Genomic DNA, 25,860 nt, shown 5'->3' with positions numbered 1-25,860 from the left:
ATCCAAAAATTATGGTTAAAGTCAAAGTGGAAGTATGTTTTCTAAAATGGTCATCTAGACGTCGTTCTTTCGACTGAAATGACTACCTTTACAAAAACGACTTGTAACTTATTTTTCCGACTATAAACCTATACTTTTTCTGTTTAGATTCATAAAATAGAGTTCAATATGAAACCATAGCAATTTGATTCACTCAAAACGGATTTAAAATGAAGAAGTTATGGGTAAAACAAGATTGGATAATTTTTCTCATTTTAGCTACGTGAAAATTGGTAACAAATCTATTCCAACCATAACTTAATCAACTTGTATTGTATGTTATGTAATCTTGAGATACCATAGACACGTATACAATGTTTCGACCTATCATGTCGACACATCTATATATATTTCGGAACAACCATAGACACTCTATATGTGAATGTTGGAGTTAGCTATACAGGGTTGAGGTTGATTCCAAAATATATATAGTTTGAGTTGTGATCAATACTGAGATACGTATACACTGGGTCGTGGATTGATTCAAGATAATATTTATCAATTTATTTCTGTACATCTAACTGTGGACAACTAGTTGTAGGTTACTAACGAGGACAGCTGACTTAATAAACTTAAAACATCAAAATATATTAAAAGTGTTGTAAATATATTTTGAACATACTTTGATATATATGTATATATTGTTATAGGTTCGTGAATCAACCAGTGGCCAAGTCTTACTTCCCGACGAAGTAAAAATCTGTGAAAGTGAGTTATAGTCCCACTTTTAAAATCTAATATTTTTGGGATGAGAATACATGCAGGTTTTATAAATGATTTACAAAATAGACACAAGTACGTGAAACTACATTCTATGGTTGAATTATCGAAATCGAATATGCCCCTTTTTATTAAGTCTGGTAATCTAAGAATTAGGGAACAGATACCCTAATTGACGCGAATCCTAAAGATAGATCTATTGGGCCTAACAAACCCCATCCAAAGTACCGGATGCTTTAGTACTTCGAAATTTATATCATATCCGAAGGGTGTCCCGGAATGATGGGGATATTCTTATATATGTATCTTGTTAATGTCGGTTACCAGGTGTTCACCGTATGAATGATTTTTATCTCTATATATGGGATGTGTATTGAAATATGAAATCTTGTGGTCTATTATTATGATTTGATATATATAGGTTTAACCTATAACTCACTAACATTTTTGTTGACGTTTTAAGCATGTTTATTCTCAGGTGATTATTAAGAGCTTCCGCTGTCGCATACTTAAATAAGGACGAGATTTGGAGTCCATGCTTGTATGATATTGTGTAAAAACTGCATTCAAGAAACTTATTTTGTTGTAACATATTTGTATTGTAAACCATTATGTAATGGTCGTGTGTAAACAGAATATTTTAGATTATCATTATTTGATAATCTACGTAAAGCTTTTTAAACCTTTATTGATGAAATAAAGGTTATGGTTTGTTTTAAAATGAATGCAGTCTTTGAAAAACGTCTCATATAGAGGTCAAAACCTCGCAACGAAATCAATTAATATGGAACGTTTTTAATCAATAAGAACGGGACATTTCATTTACCGGGTTTATCTTTACGGTTTTTGTTTCTTGTACTTTCTTATTCTTCTTCTTCTTTCCAGAGGTATCACAAACTTTATTACTTATCACTTGCTCATACTCAACTCCTTTTCTTGGAAACGGGATGGGTGGTCTGTATGGTGCCACCACTGGTTTTACATACTCGGGTGGTGGTGGTGGTGTTGTAACTTCTTCATTGTTACTCACATCTAAAACCTTCCCATCTGCTTGTGCTGGTTTTTCAGAATTCGTTGAAACCATATTAACATTCTCATTCCGAGGATTTACTTCAGTATTACTTAGTAGCTTTCCTTGTTCCCTCTCATTCATTATGCTAGCAAGAGTACCTACATGTTTTTCTAGATTCAAAATGGAAGCTTGTTGAGTTCTTAATGACTGATTAAACCTCTCATTTGTTTGGGTTTGAGATGTAATAAATTTTGTTTGAGATTCCATTAGCTTTGCCATCATTTCTTCTAGATTTGGCTTTTTCTCTTTGGTTTGTTGTGGTGGTTTATACAAGCTAGGTCTTTGTTGATTGAAAGTGTTGTTTTGAGTTGGTTGGTTATTCAGACCTTGTTTGTTGTACAAGTTGTGGTTTGGCCCATTTGGATTGTAAAGAAGTTTTTGATTTCGATTGAAGTTTGGCCTTGGCGGTTGATAATTATTATGATAATTATTTCCCGGCCTTTGGTTCATGTAGGAAACATTCTCTCGTTGTTCCATGGTTTGCTCAATGTGACAATCTTTCATTAAGTGTGGTCCACCGCATTGCTCACAACTGATTCGTATTGCGTGAATATCTTTATTCATCTTTTCCATTCGTCTCTCGAAAGCATCTATTTTTGCAGAAACGGAATCAAAGTCATGGCTAGAATCGGCTCTAGCCGCTTTAGATGAACGAAAGATATCTTTTTCTTGGTGCCACTCATGTGAATGGGAGGCAGTGTTATCAATGATTTTGTGAGCTTCGGTTGCGGTTTTCTTCATAATGGAACCACCAGCTGTTATGTCGATGTCTTTTCGTGTAGCAATGTCGCATCCTTGGTAGAATATTTGTACTATTTGATAAGTGTCTAAACCATGTTGCGGACATCCTCTCAACAACTTTCCAAATCTTGTCCATACCTCATATAATGTTTCATTTGGCTTTTGCGCGAACGTAATAATTTCTCCTTGAAGTCTCACTGCTTTAGATGCCGGAAAGAATTGTTTAAGAAAATTTTCAACTAAAACATCCCATGTATCAATCGCCCCTTCAGGTAATGATTCTAACCAATCTTTAGCTTCTCCCTTTAAAGTCCAGGGAAATAACATGAGATAGATCTGTTCATCCTCCACTTCTCGGATTTTAAATAGAGTACAGATCCTATTAAAGGTTCGAAGATGTTCGTTTGGATCTTCTTTTGGCGTACCACTATATTGGCATTGATTAGTTACCATGTGTAGGATTTGTCCCTTGATTTCATAATCTGTCTCATTAATGTCTGGCTTAATAATGGCGTGACCTTGGCCCGTGCGTGTGGCTCTCATTCGGTCTTCCATACTTAGAGGTTCCGTTACTTCCATAATTGAATTTGTTGAATCTGAATCACTAGAGGATTCTGATTTAACGGTTTGTGGTTCAGGAGGAATGATGGAATTGTCCTTGAATATCCTTCGGGTTTTCAATTTTGAATTCAGGTTCAAAAAATGGATTATCAGGATTTTGAGTTGGAGTACTTGGAGTACTAGATGATGTTTCTAGAGAAAAATCAACAGCGACAATGTTGGCTAGATGTCTTGATCGAGTTACAGGTGGTGAACGTATGAAAGGTGGTGAACGTTTTGCTCGGTGCATTCACTGAATATCCTATTAGTTATAAAAATAAAAATTATATAAGTTATCTGAAGGTATTTCGTATGCCCGAGAGACATATTAAATTAACGTGGCTAATATGTTTTGATCCAAGTCGGGTCATACCCAATAACAAACTTACCGACACCTTATTCGTATTTGATTTTAACGATTGGTTCATTGATCAAATACGCGACACTTGAACTTTAAGAAAATTGGTTTTCTTAAATATTACTTGATGTGTACATATATATAAATTATGGAATAATTTATATATTATGGATTTAATTATTTATAGGTTAAATAATTAATAAATTATGTTACATTTGTTTTATAAAATAGGTTTTATAAATGATGTACACATAATAAATAAAATGGAAGTTTTATAAAATTTATTTTATAAAATTTATTTTCTATAAAATAAAACCATTTTATTTAAATACTTGTGAGTGGCATTGGAAGTGTTGTATGCATGCTTTGACTAGGCTTTTGAGTGGTTGATTCCACATTCAAGGAGCATATGTACCAAGACACTTGCAAGACCAAGACACACATGCATTTTACACATCAAGTAGCTTAAAAAAAATTCTGCATTCTCTCTCATTTTGGGGGCTGTTGGCCGTGGCCTTTTGAAGGTCAAGGAGGATTCATTTTATTTTTTTTAAACCTCATTTCAAGTGCTAGATAAATCCTAACCAAAAGCTAGGTGTTGGTGCACAAGTTTGGGGTATCATTCTCTTGAGGTTTCAAGTTAGAGACTTGCTTTTCTACATCATCATCTTCATATTGTTCTTCACCTCCTTTTGGAGTAGGTACAACTTCATACTAGTCTTTATTTACATTTTAGTGTATTATTCAAGACTAGATCTTTAATGGAATTCTTGTTTTAAAAGGTTAAGACTTTGCATGCATAAACTTTATATTGCTTCCGCTTAACATACACGAATTCATACATATTCAAAATGGGTTTTGTAACTTGTTTATGTGAAGAATTCCATCAATGGTATCTAGAGCCAAAGTCTTGTTAATATGCTTCTTGTTTTTGGCTAGTAAACTCACTTTCTTTACAATCTACCAACATGCATGAAAGTAGAATGTAAAAATCTTGAGTTTTGGTGGGTTTGTTGGGAGGGCCGAATTTTGGAGTTCCAAAAGTGGGTTTGGACTTCAAGTTTGGCCATGTTTGATGTTATGTTTTTGTTCACAATCGAGCCTAGACCATGTGGTTGAATGTTTGAATGATTTGGTTGTTATTCATGGTTGTAATATTCATTCATATGGTTGTAATAATTTTGTAATTTTTGGTTTGTAAAAGTTGTATTTAATCTTGTAATTTTGTATGTAATTTGTTCTATTTTGGTTTGTAAAATAGAATAGGTTGTTATTTCATTTTCTAGAAAAATTGTATTAGGATATGATTTTGTAAAATGAAAGTGAAGATTCATGAAGAAGATTACAAGATGGAGCTTATGAAGTTACAAGATTTAGTGGGAGATTTTGGTAAAAATCTCTTACTTTGGTTTAACCCCTTAGGTGACATTTGTTTATTGGCTAAACAAATGTCTACCAAAATGGCTCTTGATTGTGAACACTTTGTTATGCATGTTTGTGTATGTTTGTATGTTTGGTTGCTACAAAATCATCACATGATAACACTTGCATAATACATTATAAAATGGTTATAATAAAACATAACAAAATGACACTAATAATTGGTTATTAGACTTAGATAAAATGGTTTATTTAAAAGCAATGAAATGGTTAAAACTAGTAATTGGTTACTAAAAGGTACATGAAAATGGGTTTTTCATAAACATACTACACACCAAATGCATGTTGGTGTATAGCATTTTGTTTTCTAAACTAGAATGTAGAAAACCTAAAATCCCTTTAACTAAAACAAGGTAAACAAGTTAAACGCCATCCTTTTGTGGAAACACTTAGACATATTAGGAATCTCTTGATGGGATAAAGGTCACCTAACCGTCATGAGTGAACTAATATGAATAAGGTACACTTCGCATACATGTGGGATAAAGGTCACCTAACCACTTGTATGTTAAGTCTACATGTCTACACAAGTAGGACGACTTGATTTGGGAATCATGAACTTAGGGTCACCGAAGCATGAGGAACAAATAGGCGTTGATGGGATTAATATGCCATGCAAAAGGATTGCATGATCCCATAACTTAGAAGTTGCAAAAGGATTGCAATTGTCATTATGACTACCTAGCTAAATCAAATGACGGGATAAAGGTCACCTAACCGAAATTTGATTTACCGTTGGATTCTAACATTTAATAAAACAAATTAAAGGGTATTGTCTATTAAATTTGAAATCAATACTTAAAAGAACTTTGTTGAATTTTGTAGATGGCCACTAATAACAACAACAACATGAACAACGCACCACTTAACTTTAACAACCTATCGTTACGATCTCTCCTCGAGAAAGACAAACTCAACCATACAAACTTTATGGATTGGTTCCGCAATCTTCGGATTGTCCTCAAACAAGAGGATAAAATGTATGTGCTTGAGGACCCCATTCCCGATCAACCGGATGAGAGTGATGTGGAGGCAATGGCCTCTTACGATAAGTATTGCCACGACTCCCTTCAAGTCTCATGCTTAATGCTTGGGACTATGATACCCGAACTCCAAAAGGATTTCGAGCATCATAGCGCATACGACATGATAACACAATTGAAGGAGATGTTTCTCCAACAAGCACGTGTTGAGCGTTTCGAAACGGTTCGGGCGCTTCATGCTTGTCGTATGGACGATACCCAATCGGTTTCATCTTATGTACTTAAGATGAAAAGCCTTATCGATCGTGCTAACCGTCTTAACCTTAACATATCTAATGAGTTAGCCACCGATCTTATCCTTAACTCCCTATCAAAGAGGTTTGATCAATTTGTAATTAATTACAACATGAATGGGATGGATAAGAGCATAGGTGAGCTTCATGGTATGCTTAGGACGGCGGAAACTAGCATGGGTAAAAGGACTTTACCCGTGTTAGCAATCGATCAAGGTGGGTCTAAAGGTAACACCTCTAAGCCAAGGGTGGCTAAGAGAAAAGGACCCGCCCATCAAGGCAAAGGGAAGGGGAAGATGGTTACCCCAACCATCAACAAGGCAAAGAAGCAAAAGGTAGCCGAGAAGGCAAACCCCAAGGAAGACCCATGTTTCGGTTGCGGTGAGATGGGTCATTGGAAGCGAAACTGTCCGGTCTATCTTAAAGAGTTGAAGGACAAGAGGGATGCAGGGCAAACCTCAGGTAATATATACATGGTATATATAGAGCTTAGTATTACTTCTTCTAATACATGGGTATTAGATACGGGATGTGGAACTCATATTTGCAATTCTTTGCAGGGGTTCAAAAGAAGTGATCATAAAGCGGGAACATCAAGTCTCTATATGGGCAATGGTGCAAAGGTGCATGTTAAAGCTCAAGGAGAATTTGTTTTGAAGCTTCCAAGTGGATTGGAGCTTATTTTAGAAAATGTTTTGTATGCACCGGATTTATGTCGAAACATTATTTCTATTTCTCGCTTAAGACAATGTGGTTTCAATGTTAATTTTATTGATGATGATATCCAATTTTCTAAAGATGATATATTCTATTTCAAGGCTACGCCTTCAAATGGAATTTATGAATTGGTTCATGATGATGCATCATCTAGTAGCTCAATATACCATACAAGCACCAAGAAACTCAAAAAGGATTTGAGTGATTCCTATTTATGGCATTGTCGCCTTGGTCACATAAACAAGAACCGAATGCATACACTTCAAAAGAATGGACTTTTGAAATCAAATGAAATGGATTCGTTTGATGTATGTGAATCTTGTTTACAAGGCAAGATGACTAAAGCACCTTTCAAAGGAACTTATGAAAGGGCTAAAGATTTATTGGGATTAATACATTCGGATGTATGTGGACCCTTTAAACCCATGACTAGGAATGGTGAAAAATACTTTGTTACTTTCATTGATGACTTTAGTCGTTTCGGATATGTCTATTTACTAAGACACAAGGACGAAACGTTTGAAGCATTCAAAGAATATCAAAACGAAGTACAAAATCAACTCAATAGGACAATCAAGGTACTTCGTACCGATAGAGGAGGTGAATACCTAAGCGATGCCTTCCAAGATCATCTTAGGAGTTGTGGGATTATCTCACAACTTACTCCACTCGGAACACCCCAAATTAATGGAGTTTCTGAAAGGAGGAACCGAACCCTAATGGATATGGTTCGATCTATGATGGCTAGAAGCTCGTTACCTCTATCATTTTGGGGTTACTGTCTAAGCTCCGCGGCTCGTATTTTAAATATGGCCCCAACCAAGAAAGTGGAACGAACTCCTCATGAGATGTGGTTTGGAAAACCTCCTTCTCTTTCATACTTGAAAGTATGGGGATGTGAAGCTTATCCTAAGCGTTATGTAGCAAATAAGCTACATGCTCGATCCACAAAGTGTATCTTCATAGGATATCCCAAAGATGACATGGGATATTACTTCTATGATCCATCCGAGCAAACGGTATTTGTAGCTCGGAAAGCGGAATTCCTTGAAACCAAGTTCCTTATGGAAGGTGATGGTGAAAGGAAAATAGATCTTGTAGAGGTACAAGATCAAGCCGATGATACACAATTGGTTGACACTAGCACTCAACATGAGGATGTTGAAAATGATCAAGTGGATGATCAAGGTACACAAGACGTTCGAAGATCTAGTAGGATTAGTAATCCTCCCGAGAGATATGGGTTTCTCGTGGATGGTTGCTATACGGTTGATTTGGATGAACCGACAAACTACAAAGATGCTTTATCAAGGATAGATAAAGATAAATGGCAGGAAGCCATGAACGCCGAGATGCAATCCATGTATGAAAACCAAGTTTGGGAACTTGTTGAGCAACCTCCTAGCTCTAAGCTAGTTGATTGCAAGTGGATTTTCAAGATGAAAACCGACATACATGGAAACTTGGATACATACAAAGCTAGACTTGTAGCAAAGGGTTTCACTCAAACTCAAGGGGTTGACTATGATGAAACCTTCTCGCCTGTGGCAATGCTAAAGTCTATTAGGATATTATTTGCCATCGCTGCTCATTATGATTACGAAATTTGGCAAATGGATGTCAAAACCGCTTTCCTAAATGGATATCTTGAGGAAGATGTCTATATGGTACAGCCCGAAGGTTTTGTCGATCCGAAAAATCCTAAAAAGGTATGCAAGTTAAAGAAATCAATCTACGGATTGAAGCAAGCATCGAGAATGTGGAATCATCGTTTTAATGAAGAGGCAAAGAAATTTGGCTTCATTAAAAATGGTGATGAAGCTTGTGTATACAAGAAGGCTAGTGGGAGCTCCATGATATTCCTTGTGCTATATGTGGATGACATATTATTATTTGGGAATGATATAACCACAATGCAAGAGGTCAAAACTTGGTTAAAAGGTTGCTTCTCCATTAAGGATCTTGGAGAAGCACAATACATATTGGGGATTGGAATCTATAGAAATAGATCCAAGAGATTGATAGGTTTAAGCCAAAGTACATACATTGATAAGGTCTTGAAAAGGTTCAAGATGGAAAACTCTAAGAAAGGTTTGGTACCTATTCAAAAGGGAACCGTTCTCAGTTCATCTCAGTGTCCTACCACGAAAGATGAACAAGAGAGAATGAAGAAAGTCCCATACGCATCTGCTATTGGGTCTATCATGTATGCAATGATATGTACTAGACCGGATGTGTCATGCGCTCTAAGCTTGACAAGTAGATATCAGAATAACCCAGGAAATGATCATTGGACTGCGGTTAAATGTATATTGAAATACCTTAGAAGGACTAAGGATATGTTTCTAATATATGGGTCTGGTGAGGAGGAACTCGTTGTAAAAGGTTACGTGGACGCGAGTTTCCAAACTGATCGAGATGACTCTCGGTCACAATCCGGTTATGTATTCATGTTAAATGGTGGTGCGGTCTCTTGGAAGAGTGCGAAACAGGAAGTTGTTGCGTTATCCACTACAGAGTCGGAGTACATTGCCGCCTCATTGGCAGCACAGGAAGCTGCATGGATGAAGAAATTCATCGACGACTTAGGAGTGGTCCCTTCCATTCAGGACCCTCTTGAGATCTTTTGTGACAACGAGGGTGCGATTGCTCAAATCAAGGAACCTCGTGCTCATCAAAAGACTCGTCACATTGAGCGGAGATTCAACTACATTAGGGATGAGGTTGAAAAAGGAAAGATATGTATTCACAAAGTTCACACAGATCAAAATGTTGCGGATCCACTCACGAAACTCTTACATGGGCCAAAACATGAGGGGCATGTTTGTGCATTAGGGCTTCGATATTCTAGTGATTGGAATTGATCTACTTTATGTATTGTAACGGAACGAATTAGTTCAAACTCATTAATATGATTATGGCATTAATTTATTTATGAGTCATGTTCCAATTTTGCATATTTTATCCATGAATAAACTATTATTCGAAATTCCGTAGTCGATCACATTTGTGGGAACAAGTGTGAGGTTTAGACTATTATGAACTTGGATTGGTATACATTCATAGGTTGAATGTGGGGCAAGGTTGCAACCAAGGTTCATAGATATTTGTGGGAAACAAATATTGGAAGACCCGCTCTCAAGAATTACTGTATAGAGCCTTTGTGGTTGATCACATGTAATCTTGAGTAAAGGCGAATATCATTTGTATCCTCTGACCTGAGATACATATTGGGTTCGGATATTCACCAAGTACTGTGCCTTGATTCTTTCCTTCGCTATTCTGAAACATGGTAGTACATAAGGAAGAACTCAGGTATATTACAAAGTGTATATCTAGGATGTATGTAGTCAAGATGGAATTTGTCCCTCTTATTCGTTGAGAGTCAGATGTCTAAGGCCTGATAAAGTTAAATCTATAAGAGAGTGGTCACTCTGTATCTCTTGGATTTGACATGACATCTAGGATGAAAGGATATATTGAAAGATTCACCTAAATCATATTCGAGATGGAACTCGAAAGGGATGATGTTATTGAATGGCACAAAGTCATAACATGTTAGGGGTGATGGACGGTGTGTTAGGCTGTATCCATCACTTGCATTAATTTCTTATGTTTCTCGTGCAAGTGGGAGATTGAAGGTATTTCGTATGCCCGAGAGACATATTAAATTAACGTGGCTAATATGTTTTGATCCAAGTCGGGTCATACCCAATAACAAACTTACCGACACCTTATTCGTATTTGATTTTAACGATTGGTTCATTGATCAAATACGCGACACTTGAACTTTAAGAAAATTGGTTTTCTTAAATATTACTTGATGTGTACATATATATAAATTATGGAATAATTTATATATTATGGATTTAATTATTTATAGGTTAAATAATTAATAAATTATGTTACATTTGTTTTATAAAATAGGTTTTATAAATGATGTACACATAATAAATAAAATGGAAGTTTTATAAAATTTATTTTATAAAATTTATTTTCTATAAAATAAAACCATTTTATTTAAATACTTGTGAGTGGCATTGGAAGTGTTGTATGCATGCTTTGACTAGGCTTTTGAGTGGTTGATTCCACATTCAAGGAGCATATGTACCAAGACACTTGCAAGACCAAGACACACATGCATTTTACACATCAAGTAGCTTAAAAAAAATTCTGCATTCTCTCTCATTTTGGGGGCTGTTGGCCGTGGCCTTTTGAAGGTCAAGGAGGATTCATTTTATTTTTTTTAAACCTCATTTCAAGTGCTAGATAAATCCTAACCAAAAGCTAGGTGTTGGTGCACAAGTTTGGGGTATCATTCTCTTGAGGTTTCAAGTTAGAGACTTGCTTTTCTACATCATCATCTTCATATTGTTCTTCACCTCCTTTTGGAGTAGGTACAACTTCATACTAGTCTTTATTTACATTTTAGTGTATTATTCAAGACTAGATCTTTAATGGAATTCTTGTTTTAAAAGGTTAAGACTTTGCATGCATAAACTTTATATTGCTTCCGCTTAACATACACGAATTCATACATATTCAAAATGGGTTTTGTAACTTGTTTATGTGAAGAATTCCATCATTATCAAATTAATAGACTTTTCTGATTTTGCCCACGTTTCGAATAGCCAATAGATGCAGCAGGTAGCCAGGACCCTTTAAATCGGAAGCTCACAACTAGCCACTAACAAATCCAACTATTACTACGAACCAGAAAATTTTGGATGTCTATCAATTTAACCGCTTAAAATAATGTTTCATTTTGAAATTTTAGAGAAGAAATAGAAAATTCTATGTCCTAAAAACTAGAGCGTTGAGAAATAAGAAAGAAAAAGAGTGCGTCGAAAAATGTCAAAAAATAAAAGGTCGAAAAATAAAAATAAGAAAGAAAAACGTCGAAACTTAGAAGTGTAAAAACTAAATATTAAAAGTTGCGTCTAAAGGTATTAAAGCTTAAAAGGAAATCTATATCCAAAACGGAAATAACTTAAAAGGCACTAAAATCTTAAAACGGCGTCGCAAAATTCTAAAGCACTTAAATCTTAGTCTAAAGAAAGAATACTTAAGGGATTTTATGGCAAAGCCTAAAAATCTAGAAATAAAAATAACTATGGCAAAAACTATGACTTAAAACTAAATACGAACGAAAAATACAAATATTATGCTAAAACAAATAAAAAGATACAAAATATAAAAATAAACTTAAAGTTGTAAAAAGTACAATTTTTATATTATTTATTTTATAAAAGTAATAAGTTTATATATTTAATAAAACTAATTTTAACTTAAAATACAAATAATAAATAAACTAAACTAATTAATATAAAATATAACCCTAATTAGGGTTTAATAATAATAATAATTAATAATAACCGTTATTATTGCTGTTACCAGGTTCAGTAGGGCGTGTCAGAACCCTTCATACGGTCGCATGAGTTTTGGTCTACGGATCCATGCGGTCGCATGAATTAAAAAATCGGGCCAGATTATTTGGGCTGCTACAGTGTAGCCCGAATATAATTTTAATTTTTTTTTTCTGTTTTAAATTTTCTGTTTTATAAATATATAAAATAAATAAAAACTTATATTTTTACAAAAAAAAACTACCTATTAGTTTTTGTAACTAAAAGAAAATACAAACTTTTTAATTTTTTTATATTTTGAATAACTCTTAAAAATATATATTTTTTGTTTTTATTTTTATATTTTTGTATTTTTAATATCTAAAACGTATTTTTACAAAAGAAAATTAAAAATCTATTTTTTTTATATATATATAGCGTTTCGCTTCCGGCGTTTAAGCAGTCCCCGGCAGCGGCGCCAAAAATACTTGGTGTTATGCGAGGTGTATACAAAACAGTAGTATTTTTACTACAAAATACTATTAAATACGATACAATTTTACACAAGTTAATTATTTATTTATAGAGTGGATATACCTAAACCTTGCTACAACACTTATAGGCAGTGTACCTAATCGTACAGTAGTGTAGTTTTTAGTAAGTCCTGTTCGTTCCACAGGGAGCTAGCCAAGTTTAACGCTATATTTTTAAAAACTAAATTTGTATAAAAATATATATATATAGGAGTAGTATTATTATTATAAAAGGGGGTTTTTACCGTTTAATGACCGGTTTGTCGATTTTAAAACTTAAGTCGCAGTTAAAACCTAATGTCAAATATTAAAAATAAATATAACTTAATTTTAAGCATAAAGTAAATAACGATAATGAAATTGCGATAAATAAAAGTACGATAATTAAAATGACAATAAATTAAAGTGCGATAATTAAAAGTGCAATTAAATATGAAATAAAGGAATTATGCTTATTTAAACTTCCGTAATCATGATGTTGGACGTGTTGATTTTAGTTTATTACCATTGGTTAATTGTCCTTTGTCCTGGATTATTTAATATGTCCGTCTGGTTTTTGTCCATAACAGTCCATCAGTCATAAATATAAAGTGCGAGTGTCCTCGTCAAATTATCCTTATATCTAAAGTCAAATATTTCAACTAATTGGGGACTTAAACTATAATTACACCAATTTTCCTTGTATGTAATTCACCCCTGTTTTAATAAGTCCATTGACTATTAATCCATTCCGTGTCCGGTTAAATGAACGATTATTAGTACTTATAAATATCCCGCCCATTGTGTTCGATCGAGTGTATGTGGTTATTTATAGGTACGTCCAATTGTAAATCTTTATATTAAATTAACAAACTATCATTTAATTAAACAAATATAAAGCCCATTAATAGCCCATAGTCTAATTTCTACAAGTGTCGTTCTTTTGTCCAAACTCCAATTATGGTACAAAGCCCAATTACCCCGTCTTTAATATTTAGCCCAACATCACGATTACTTCGATTTAAATAAGCATAATAATAACTTAGCTACGAGACATTAATTTAAAAAGGTTGAACATAACTTACAATGGTTAATAATAGCATAGCGTTACACGGACAGAATTTTGACTTACACACTTACAACATTCGCTAACATACCCTTATTATTAAAATTAAAATTAAAATTAAAATTATAATATATATATATATATATATATATATATATATATTATAATTATATATATATATATATATATATATATATATATATATATATATATATATATATATATATATATATATATATATATATATATATATATATATTACAGAGAGATAGAGAGGATAGATGGATATGATGCTCGAGCAAAAGACTGCCTTTTATAGGAATGTGGCCAGAAAAAGTTGGCCATGCAATCGCATGGAGCAGGAATCCAGCTCACATTTCTTTGTCTTATAGTTTACCGACGGTTTATATATATAATATAATATATATATAATTTTAAGAATTATTTATATATTATATTATATTTATGTGCATAGTTGACTTGTAATTTTTAGTCCGTTGCGTCGAGCGTTGAGAGTTGACTCTGGTCCCAGTTCCGGATTTTCGAAAGTCCTTGCGTACTATTTAATATCTTGTACTTTGCACTTCGCGGCTCTTACTCTTGTAATTTTGAGACGTTTCTTATCAATAATTTGAACCACTTGGATTGTACTTTGTACTTTTGAGCTTTTTGGTTGTTTGCGTCTTCAAATCGTTTTTTTCTTCTTTTGTCTTCGCACTTATTTATTTAAACGAATATTACATAAAAATAGAACAATAGTAACTAAAAGCTTTACATATTGGAAGGATATTGTGCCTAAATATATGTTCATTTGGAGCACTATCAATAATTTCCTTAATTACCGAAGAATCAAATCTTATATAGATTATAAAGATCTTCTTTAATTTCGTTGAATTCCGGAAATCAACCGTGACTTTGAACCTTTGATTTCATCATTTCATTCTTTTGCGATAGCTTCTCTCATACGCTTCGAGTAATCGAATTGTTTTATCCATATTACTCGATGGTGATAAAACTCTAAATTTTAACTTATATTCTTCATAAAAATATTCTTACGATCAACCATGACGACCTCTGTCAAAATTTCGAGACGAAATTTTCTTTAGCGGGGAGGTACTATGATGACCCGGAAAATTTCGACTTATTTTTAACTCGAATCTTTAAATGATTTAATAATTCTGACACGATAAGTGAAGTCTGTTAAGTTGAATGTCAAAAATTTTGAACTGTGTTCATATACTCAATTACTCTTCGACTATTTCAGATGATTCGCGAACGATTATTTATAAATAGATATGGATATATAATAATTATATATATTAATGAACTATTCCATGATTTGATATTTCTGACAAGTTAAGTAAATTAACGTGTTGCATTAAAATATTTTCATACATTTATTTACACTTTTGACCGTTCCGACGATTCACGAACAACAAATTTAAAAATTTAATATATATATATATATATATATATATATATATATATATATATATATATATATATATATATATATATATATATATATATATATATATATAGTGGTAGGATCAAGAGGGAAGTAACCATTCGGGGGGAAGCGGGGGGAAGCAAATTTTTTTTTTTCGTTTTTTGAAAAAACTTTGTTCACGAACATTATAGATGAGATGAAAATATGAACATTTAGTAGAGAGACTTTGTGATAAATGTTTTTATTTTGGCGGGAAAACGCTCGAAGAAATAATATATAACAATTATCGTGTTTTTCGAGCGTATTTTGAGGTTTTAGCTATTGGGGTTTAGATATTAGGGTTTAGATATTAGGGTTTATAGGGTTTTGATATTAGGGTTTAGAAATTTAGGGTTTAGGGTTTAGATTTAAGGTTTAGATTTAGGATTTAGATTGAGTTTTAAACACGAACGGTTTAGAGTTTAGGGTATAGGGTTTAAGGTTTAGGGTTTGGTGTTTTGGGTTTATGGAATAAACCCAAAACACCAAACCCTAAACCCTAAACCCTAAACCCTAAACCCTAAACCCTAAACCCTAAACCCTAAACTCTAAATCGGGCTAAATTTTACTTCACAAAACATGGAAGAAAAAAACGTTCATATTCTTCACGAACAATATTATCTTGAATGTTATTTTTGTCGATCGTTTTCCCGCCTAAGTAATAACATTCATCACGAAGTGTCTCTTCTAAATGTTCATATTTTTGTGTGATCTTGATGCCGGAAAAAAATTCAAAAAGAAGGAAAAAAATTTTTTTTTGCTTCCCCCCGATTGGTTACTTCCCCATTGATCCTGCCCATATATATATATATATATATATATATATATATATATATATATATATATATATATATATATACTTGACATCCATTTAAAAAAAATAATAATAATAATATAAAAAAATTGATTTAGTTTTCAAAATATGGAAACGATTTATGATATAACAAATTTATTATATTTTTATATATAGGACGGAGGTTAGTAAAAGTTATGAAAATTTTAAGTTAATAAAAATAGTTATCTTTTTATTTTAAACTGGAAACTTTATATATTACATTTTAAATACTAAATATGTTTAATTTGGACGGAGGACACAGGGTATATTAATAAACCCGAAATATGTAAGTAAATATTAAAAACTTTGATTAATAAACCTAATATATTACTACGTAGTTAGTACACGAAACATGCACTATTAATGCTATACAAAATGTGTAGCTTGTTATACAAAATGTGTAATCCTCTCAAGTTTATGTCCTAGACAGTTTAACATAGATTGTCTTAATTCTTTATTATTTAAATGCAACTATCATCTACACAAAGATTAAAGAAAACAAAAGACACACTCATAATTTTTATTATATGTCGACTACTTTAAGAAAACAAATTGTCATGGTTTGTTGATGACAAAAATATGGTGGCTAAAGTCAAGAAAAATTATGTGGGGTCGTATGAGTCAACAATTATGCGTTTTGGTCTTAAAATATGAATTTTTCTATATTAACTTTTACCAAATTATTGGTAATGGAGCACGAAATACCAGCTCGTGAATTAAGGGGATAAAATTTTAGGCACATAAATACAATAAAGGTCACGATTGTGGGCCTTGTGTTGAGTCACGAGATGAACATGATAAATGTGACAACTTGTTAATTATTTATTTATTTATTTGCACGTTCAAAAATCTATCTATATATATGTACTTAAGTCTAGTTCTAATGAAGTAACACACAAACACATCACTATGTTAATCGTATTACTAGTATTATTATTATTAGTATTAGTATTAGTATTATTACAAAATAATACATAAAATACTACGACGGGGTTATGCTCGGGTGATTTTCAAAATGAGTTTTCAAACGGGTTAAAGCTAAGGAAATTATGGGTTATAGCTATAGAGGTTATGGGTAATACTTAATTCTACACTAAATGAGAATACATGCACTTTATTTTAAACGCAATGGACACAAGTACATACTTAATTCTACACTAAGTTTGAACCAAAAATCCCTTAGCTTTGGTAACTAGTAACTGCCGGTTATAAGAACTGGTGGGTGCGAGTAGTTGTACATGGATCCATAGGGCTTGACATCCCCATCCGTTCCAGGTATAGAGACTCTAGCCTGAACTATAAAGCGAACGTATGCTATTTGAGTTTAGTACACGTTGGTTTGCGTGTATTGTACATGTTGGTTGCATGTATGTTAAAACTGAAATGCCCCGTTCATATACATTATAAACGATTCACAATAGTTGATTACATCACGAGGTATTTGACCTCTATATGATACATTTTACAAACATTGCATTCGTTTTTAAAAGACAAACTTTCTTTACATCGAAAGTTGACAGCATGCATACCATTTCATAATACATCCAACTATAATTGACTTAATAATAATCTTGATGAACTCAACGACTCGAATGCAACGTCTTTCGAAATATGCCATGAATGACTCCAAGTAATATCCTTAAAATGAGCTAATGCACAGCGGAAGATTTCTTTAATACCTGTGAATAAACATGCTTTAAAGTGTCAACCAAAAGGTTGGTGAGTTCATTAGTTTATCGTACTCAATCATTTCCATAATTTTAATAGACCACAAGATTTCATTTAATCAATAATCATACACTCGCAAGTGTTTAAAATTCATTCGTATGGATTGAACACCTGGTAACCGACATTAACAAAATGCATCTACAATATTTCCATATATAAACATCGAAGTACTAAAGCAGTTCAAATTCTCTGATAGGGGCGTGTCAAAGCCCATAGATCTATCTTTAGGATTCGCGTCAATTGGTGGCAATTATAATAAACACCAATTCTTAGGCTACCAAGTTCAACAAGGGCGATATCCGGTATAACAATTCAATAATAAAATGTAGTTTCGATTACTTGTATCTATTTGTCAAACATTTATAAAAGTGCATGTATTCTCAGTTCCAAAAATATATATTGCAAAAGCATTTAAAAATGGAGCAAATGAAACTCACAATACTGTATTTCGTAGCAATTATGCATATGACGGCACTGAACAAGTGCAGGGTTGGCCTTGGATTCACGAACCTATATTAAGTATATATATTTATATATTGGTCAATATTTGTCTAACAAATTCAGGTCAAGTCGTAGTGTATCACAATCCTAATGCTCGAGATTATCATGCAAAAGTCAACAAAAATCAATTTGACCCAAAATGACTTCCAAAAATTCATACGTGTTTATTATATAGCTTAAATATAGTTGTTTTATATATTTAAATATATTTATCAGATTTTATTAGAGTAAATAATAATACAAGTCATTTATTAATAAATAAAAATTTATATTAAAATTTATATATAAAAATATACTTTTATATATTTTAAGTAATAAAATTTATACAGTTCACTTAATATTATAAAAACATGGTGGTATGTATTATTAATGTAATTATATTACGTGTGGTAAAAATATCTTCGCATCACATATTTGTTTGATAATATAATATTGATAATAATAATAATAATAAGTAACAGTTGTATTATTTTGTAATAATAATAATAATTATTATTATTCTACTAATAATAATAACAATATTTATATTTACAAATGATGATATTAATTATGATAAAATGATAATTCTAATCATGATAATTATAACGATACTTTTTAATATTAACTGTAATAATAATAATATCCCTATATAATAGTAATAATTCTATTCAAAATGATAATTTTTAATATACTAAAATGATAATAAAAATGATATTTTATAATAACAATGACATTTCTAATAAAAATGATAATTTTAATAAAAATGATAGTTTTAATATAATTGATACTTTTAATAATAATAATAATGATAAAAATAATGAAAAGGGATATTTTTCTCTTAAATCAATACCATACAATATTTTAATTTCATCATGATACTTATACTCGTTATTTCGTAATCGATTTGTTTAATAGCTTTTAGTCCTCTTTTAAATCGCATTCATAATAATGATAATAATATTAGTCATAATAATTAGATGATACTAATATTAATTTTTAATGATAATGATACTAATAATAATAAATATTATAATAACATTAATGATAATACTATTAACTATTTTAATGATAATAATAAAAATAATAATAATAATAATAATGATAATGTTATTAATAATCTTGATGATAATAACGATAGTAATACTAATATAAATGACAATTTTTAATGATAACATTTATAACGATAATGATAATAATAATAATAATAATAATAATAATAATAATAATAATAATAATAATAATAATAATAATAATAATTAGTTAATAATAATAATGACGATAATAACGACGATAGTAATAATAATAATTATTTTAACAATAATACTTAAAATTTTAGATAATTCAATTGACTACATCTTTTAATCCGTTCATCGAAACTATTCAATATCTAAATGAAAAGTTATTGATTTTTCGCCAGCTTTCCAACGACATGCATATCATATACCTTATCTCAGTAGCATGTGTATTAAACTCATGATCTATCATAAACTATTTAACGATGAAATTAAACATACAAGCATGCATAATCATATATACTCGAGCACTAGTCAGGGATACATTACTAATATATAAAAGTAAGTTATAAGTGCTCACGTATCAATATTGTGATTCAATATTGCAGGAAAGTACGTAGACGCAACGAAAATGATAAACGTTAGATTGACCTCACGAGCAATACCCTCGAACAATACCCATAACCTCCATAGCTATAACCTATAATTTCCTTAGCTATATCCCATTTGAAAACTTATTTTGAAATCGCCTGAACATAACTCCGTCGTAGTATTTTATGTATACTAATAATATCTTGAAATAATACTGAGTAAATATATATATGTAAATCGATTGAGAGACTTTAGAGAAATATATTTTCAAGTTTCTATGAAATAATGAAACCTATTGAATTCTATTTATAATAGATTTTTGAATTATTAAAGTGAATTATTAAAGTATGAATTATTAAAGTGAATTATTAAAGTATGAATTATTAAAGTGAATCATTAAAGTTAAAGTAAAGTAAAAGTAAAGTAAAAGGTAAAGTTAAAGTATAGTAAAAGTATAAAACTATATACGTATAATACGCGTATAAATATATATAATATTAATTTAAATCGTTATATATTTAATAAAATAATATATAAATATCGTTATCTTTATCATACTGGTTAAGAAATGAGTTGTCAAAAGTGGTTCTAGATATTTATAAAAGTTATACACGTTTTAATAATAAAGTTCTTTTTAAACTAAAAACGTTTTTGTACGTTTGGAACTAAATCAAATAAATATGATAATTTTGTTTTCCAAAACTAAATATATTTAAGAATCATTTTATTAAAAGGTTAAAATAATAGAAATCATTATATCATAAAACATTTTAGAAAAATAGAATTATATATATTCATAATAGGTTTCAAGTTTTTAAATTACAGTCTGTTGGTGAAGCATGGGATAAAGTCCAAAGGTTAAATAAACGTATGAAATCATCTTAATGAAAAATGTCGAGTTACTTAACTTGTCGATATCCAACATCTAAGTTATTTACACTCCACGTTCTTACTTTCACATTAAATAAAATGAAAGTTAACATAGTTATCTTATCAAGGTCACGAGGAAAATATTATAAAACATGAATTGGAAATTAATCAGGAATTTCCACTAACCCTTGTCTAGTTCCCGTTAATTGACACATTTGTTCTTACTTATAAATCACTTTACCATTTTCCGAATGTTGTCAAAAAGAATATATTTCTTAAATCACGGTGGACCTCATAACATAGACTCGTAATCATATCACAATGTATCTGATAATTCAATCATTTAATATTATCTTTTAATTCCGTCGATAAATATATTAAACATATATTAAAACAAATACGTTTATGTAAAGTATTATACATCTAACACTTTGTTAACGTTTTCAATTAATAACTATATTATATATATCTATATACACATAAATGTTCGTGAATCGTCGAGCACAGTCAAAGGGTAATTGATTACATGAACACAGTTCAAAGTTTTTGAGATTTCAACATTACAGACCTTGCTTATCGTGTCGGAAACATATAAAGATCAGGTTTAAATTTGGTCGGAAATTTCCGGGTTGTCACAATAACAGGGGTACTTATTATATATACGTTAAGTTTAGTTACCAGGGTGCTCAATTTCGTAGAATATTTTGATAAACGTTTTGGATGAACAACTGAAATCTTGTGGTCTACCTTTATATACAGATTATGCGCAATATCAAAACTATGAACTCACCAACCTTTGTGTTGACACTTTTAGCATGTTTATTCTCAGGTCCCTAGAAGTCTTTCACTGTTTGCTTATACGTTATACAAGCTATGTGCATGGAGTCATACATGCTTTATTCGAGAAAACATTGCATTTACAAAATCATCACCATGTATCTTATTTTGACTATATTGTCAACGGATATATTATTGTAAACTATTATTTACGGTGATTGTCTATATGTAGAAATCATCAAATGTCGAAAACTTTGAATTTAGATATTCATTTATGGTGTGCCTTTTTAAAAGAATGCAATGTTTACAAAACGTATCATATAGAGGTCAATACCTCACTGTGAAATCGATGAATAACGTACCGCGTCAATAGCGATTTTGACGGGTCGTTACAATTTAGGACCCAAACAAGAATATGTGATTGTGGTATCGTCAATCACAAATAACCCACGAACGACAAGGGAATAATTAAAGCATAAGAACGATAAATAAAAGCATAAGAACGATAAATAAAATCATAAAACGACACAAGGATTTAACGTGGTTATATCCCAACTCCAAACACGGAATAACCAACTCCAAACACGGAGAAGGGTTTACTCCACGGGCGCAAACCAGAGATTTTTCACTATTATATTCTTACACACATTGTATGGGTTACATAGGGTGTTTATATAGGCAAATCTAAACAAGGAAACAACTTAACGAGCAAGAAAACTCAATTCTAGAATTTTCTCCCGTCATCACCATTTTCGCGACCACAATGAATTTCTAGTGGTCGCGAGTTTTGTTTTCTCAGCACAGATTTGATTCTTGCGACAATAACTCAAAACCTCGCGGTCACCAGATTCACAGAATCAGCAAACCTTATTTAATTCGAACTTCGCACTCCAACAACTTGCCTATATACAAGTACGAAAAACATGAAGAAAAACACGAAGAAAGATTATTCAAAATCACGAAATAATAAGGTAATGACTTGGGTTCGAAATCCACGTTAGCCACTCGGAGTATTTCCCTTTTGATCTTGTTGATAGCCATTTGAAGAATATATATTGTATCTCATTTAGCGCCATTGGAGTGGTCCATTTTTTGTTGTTGAAAACCAGATTATTCCAATTCTTCCAAATAAGATACGCACTTATCCATCTAATATCTTGCCAGAATTTTCCTCCAAAGTTTGTTGATGAGGGTGGGTTGTTTTCACCTAGGACATCTGAATTGTTCGAATGCACAAAGGGTCCAACATTCCACCACTTATAAATTCGACACCAAATATCCTCTACGTATTTACACGAAATGAGCGCATGATTAACCGTTTCCAAATCACAATCGCAAAAAGGGCACCTCACAGAATGTAGGTCGATACCCCTTTTGTCAAGTTCTAGTTTAACGGGCAATCTTCCTTTTAGAGTTCTCCAAACGAAAATCTTAACCTTCTTTGGTATAAGAGAGTTACGAAACGTGTGCTATTGAGAAGTATACTGACCAAGAATTTGTTCATCCAAAATCGCGTTAAGCTGTTTAAGCGTGAATACTCCACTCGAAGCAAAAGCCCATCGCCAAGTATCCGAATTATTACAATTACAATTACCCTCGAACGAGCTGAGAAGGTTGACCAAACTGCCCAGTTCAGTAGCGGTTCTTCCAGATGGGATACGAGACCAATTCCAACTCGAAATTAACTCTCCATCACGTTTACAGCAGCGGTCTTTGACACTTGCATTTTGATTAATCTCTAACATGTACAATCGAGAAAATAAGTTGCACAACTTGTCGCTTCCGATCCAATGTTGTAGCCAAAACAATGTAGAATCGCCATCGCCTATAGTCTTAGTGAACGAATGTGCAAACGCAACATGTAATTCATCCATAGCAACACCAGCAACAATTATATTACCCCAAATACCGATTGGTGAAGAGTGATTATTATCACCCTCAACCAATAAGCCCCCATTTGATCCATAAATACTACGAATAATTTTTACCTAAAAAGAGTCGGTTTCGGTTTTAAACCTCCACCACTATTTTTCCAATAAAGCGAGATTTTTTGATTTTAAAGAACCAATATTTAACCCCCCGTTCCCTAAAGTGTTTAAAACAGTTTTTCATTTGACCCAAGAAATTTTTTGACCCGAACCCCCCAAAAGAAAACTCTCCTTACACTCTCAAGTAACTTTATGACACTCGGCGGAGCACGAAAGATCAAAAAGTAATACAACGGTAGACTAGTAAGGACCGATTTGATTAGAACTAATCCTCCTCCAGAAGACATCGAACGCATTTTCAAACTCGAAAGTCGTGAATTGAATTTATCAATCACTGATTGCCAATATTTTACTTTGTTCATTTTTGCACCTATTGGTAATCCAAGGTAAATAAATGGGAATTTACCTACTTGACACCCAATATATCTTGCCATTGAACTAACAACCGAATAATCCACCCCTACACCATATAAGCAACTTTTTTGGAAGTTAACTTTTAAACCCGAAGAGAGCTCAAAGCATTGAGAATATTTCTTAAGTTAAGTGCATTCAATCTAATCCACTCCCCAAAAAAAATCGTGTCATTCGCTTATTGTAAGTGCGAAACAAGAACTTTATCCTCCCCGACTTCGTCCTTTGTCAATTGCCACTTTTGTAAGGATGTTTAGTCCTTCCGCCGCAATGATAAAAAGGAAAGAAGATAATGAATCCCCATGTCGTACACCCCTTCCAAGTGAGAATTCATCGGTAGGCGAACCATTGATAAGGATTGAGATATATGCCGATTTGAGACACGAATTGATCCATTTGATCCACTTATTTCCAAACCCCATACTCTTCATGACCTCAAAAAGGAATTTTCAATTAAGAATATTGAAGGAATTTCAAAATCAACTTTAAAGACGAGCCCATTCTTTCGTTTTGATTTTAAGTATTCTAACGTTTCATTGGCAATTAGAGCTCCATCTAAAATAAATCGACCTTTTAAAAAAGCACTTTGTTCCGAGCTCACGAGAGAAGATAGTATTTTCCTAAGGCAATTTGAGAGGATTTTAGCAACAATTTTGTAATAACTCCTGATCAAGTTTATTGGACGAAAATCTCCAAGTCCCTCCGGGTTTGACTTTTTCGGAATAAGTGTGACAAACGATGCATTACAACTTCTGGATATTACCCCTTTATCCCATAACCAACTAATTGCATCAACTAACTCGATTTTTATGATGTCCCAAAACTTTTTGAAAAACCTCATATTAAAACCATGGGGCCCTGGCGCCTTTGTACTCCCACAATCTAAAATCGCATCATGAATTTCATTTTCCAAAATTGGCCTTTCCAATGCCCCGGCCTCCTCCACTAAAATAGACGGATATCTGAGGTCTTCCATCCAAGGTCTCATTGTGTCAGGTTTATCAAAAATTTGTTGGAAGTGTTCGAAAGCCTCCTTTTTATATCATTTTGGTTTTCATTCTAATTACCATTTATGTTGAGACCTCGGATATTGAAATTTCGTGTTTTCATCTCCCTCGAGTGCCCAACGAATTCGAGATTTTTGTTTCATCATATTAGCTTTGATCTTGTCTTTATCCATCCACAATTTCCTCTCGTTTTTCCAGGTCTCATTGTGTCAGGTTCATCAAAAATATATTGCATTTTTTTTTTGACAAAAAAAGAATAAACTTTTATAAACAAAAGGAGGTCATCAAAAAGATGAAACTCCTTGAACGTACAAGTACAAAGAAATACCAAGCTAAACATAACGAAATCCTGTAAAGACCCGTCCTAATCCATAAGAACGAATACAATAACATTTGGTTACATCGCTAGGTACTTGATCTCTATATGATACATTTTACAAACATTGCATTCATTTTTAAAAGACAAACTTTCATTACATCGAATGTTGACGGCATGCATACCATTTCATAATATATCCAACTATAATTGACTTAATAATAATCTTGATGAACTCAACGACTCGAATGCAACGTCTTTCAAAATATGTCATGAATGACTCCAAGTAATATCTCTAAAATGAGCAAATGCACAGCGAAAGATTTATTTCATACCTGAGAATAAACATGCTTTAAAGTGTCAACCAAAAGGTTGGTGAGTTCATTAGTTTAACATAAATAATCATTTCCATTATTTTAATAGACCACAAGAATTTCATTTCCAGTTCTCATAAATATACGTCCCATGC

General features: G+C 32.2%; 1 protein-coding gene across 1 annotated transcript; it reads right to left on the bottom strand.

The window, feature by feature from the left end:
- Positions 1–23,138: 23,138 nt before the first annotated feature.
- LOC139901763 (uncharacterized) lies at positions 23,139–25,056 on the bottom strand. Its single transcript, XM_071884441.1, has 3 exons — positions 24,639–25,056; positions 23,834–24,117; positions 23,139–23,657 (listed from the first exon to the last, which is right to left on the bottom strand). Exons 1-3 carry the CDS (start codon positions 25,054–25,056, stop codon positions 23,139–23,141), a joined length of 1,221 nt encoding a protein of 406 aa, XP_071740542.1.
- Positions 25,057–25,860: the final 804 nt, after the last annotated feature.

The sequence above is a fragment of the Rutidosis leptorrhynchoides genome, chromosome 3 (genome assembly GCF_046630445.1).
Source record: "Rutidosis leptorrhynchoides isolate AG116_Rl617_1_P2 chromosome 3, CSIRO_AGI_Rlap_v1, whole genome shotgun sequence".
NCBI lineage: Eukaryota > Viridiplantae > Streptophyta > Magnoliopsida > Asterales > Asteraceae > Rutidosis > Rutidosis leptorrhynchoides.
Note: the sequence above shows the minus strand (reverse complement) of the source record. Positions and strands in the feature narration are given on the sequence as shown.

Bases quoted from the DNA above. Each gene is read 5' to 3' on its own strand.
- LOC139901763 (XM_071884441.1), bottom strand. From the start codon at position 25,056: ATGAGACCTTGGATGGAAGACCTCAGATATCCGTCTATTTTAGTGGAG. The intron at 24,118-24,638 runs GTCGATTTATTT...TATATGGTGTAG, and splicing joins ACAAAGTGCTTTTTTAAAAG to GGGTGGATTATTCGGTTGTT. The intron at 23,658-23,833 runs GTAAGGAGAGTT...GACTCTTTTTAG, and splicing joins TCATAAAGTTACTTGAGAGT to GTAAAAATTATTCGTAGTAT.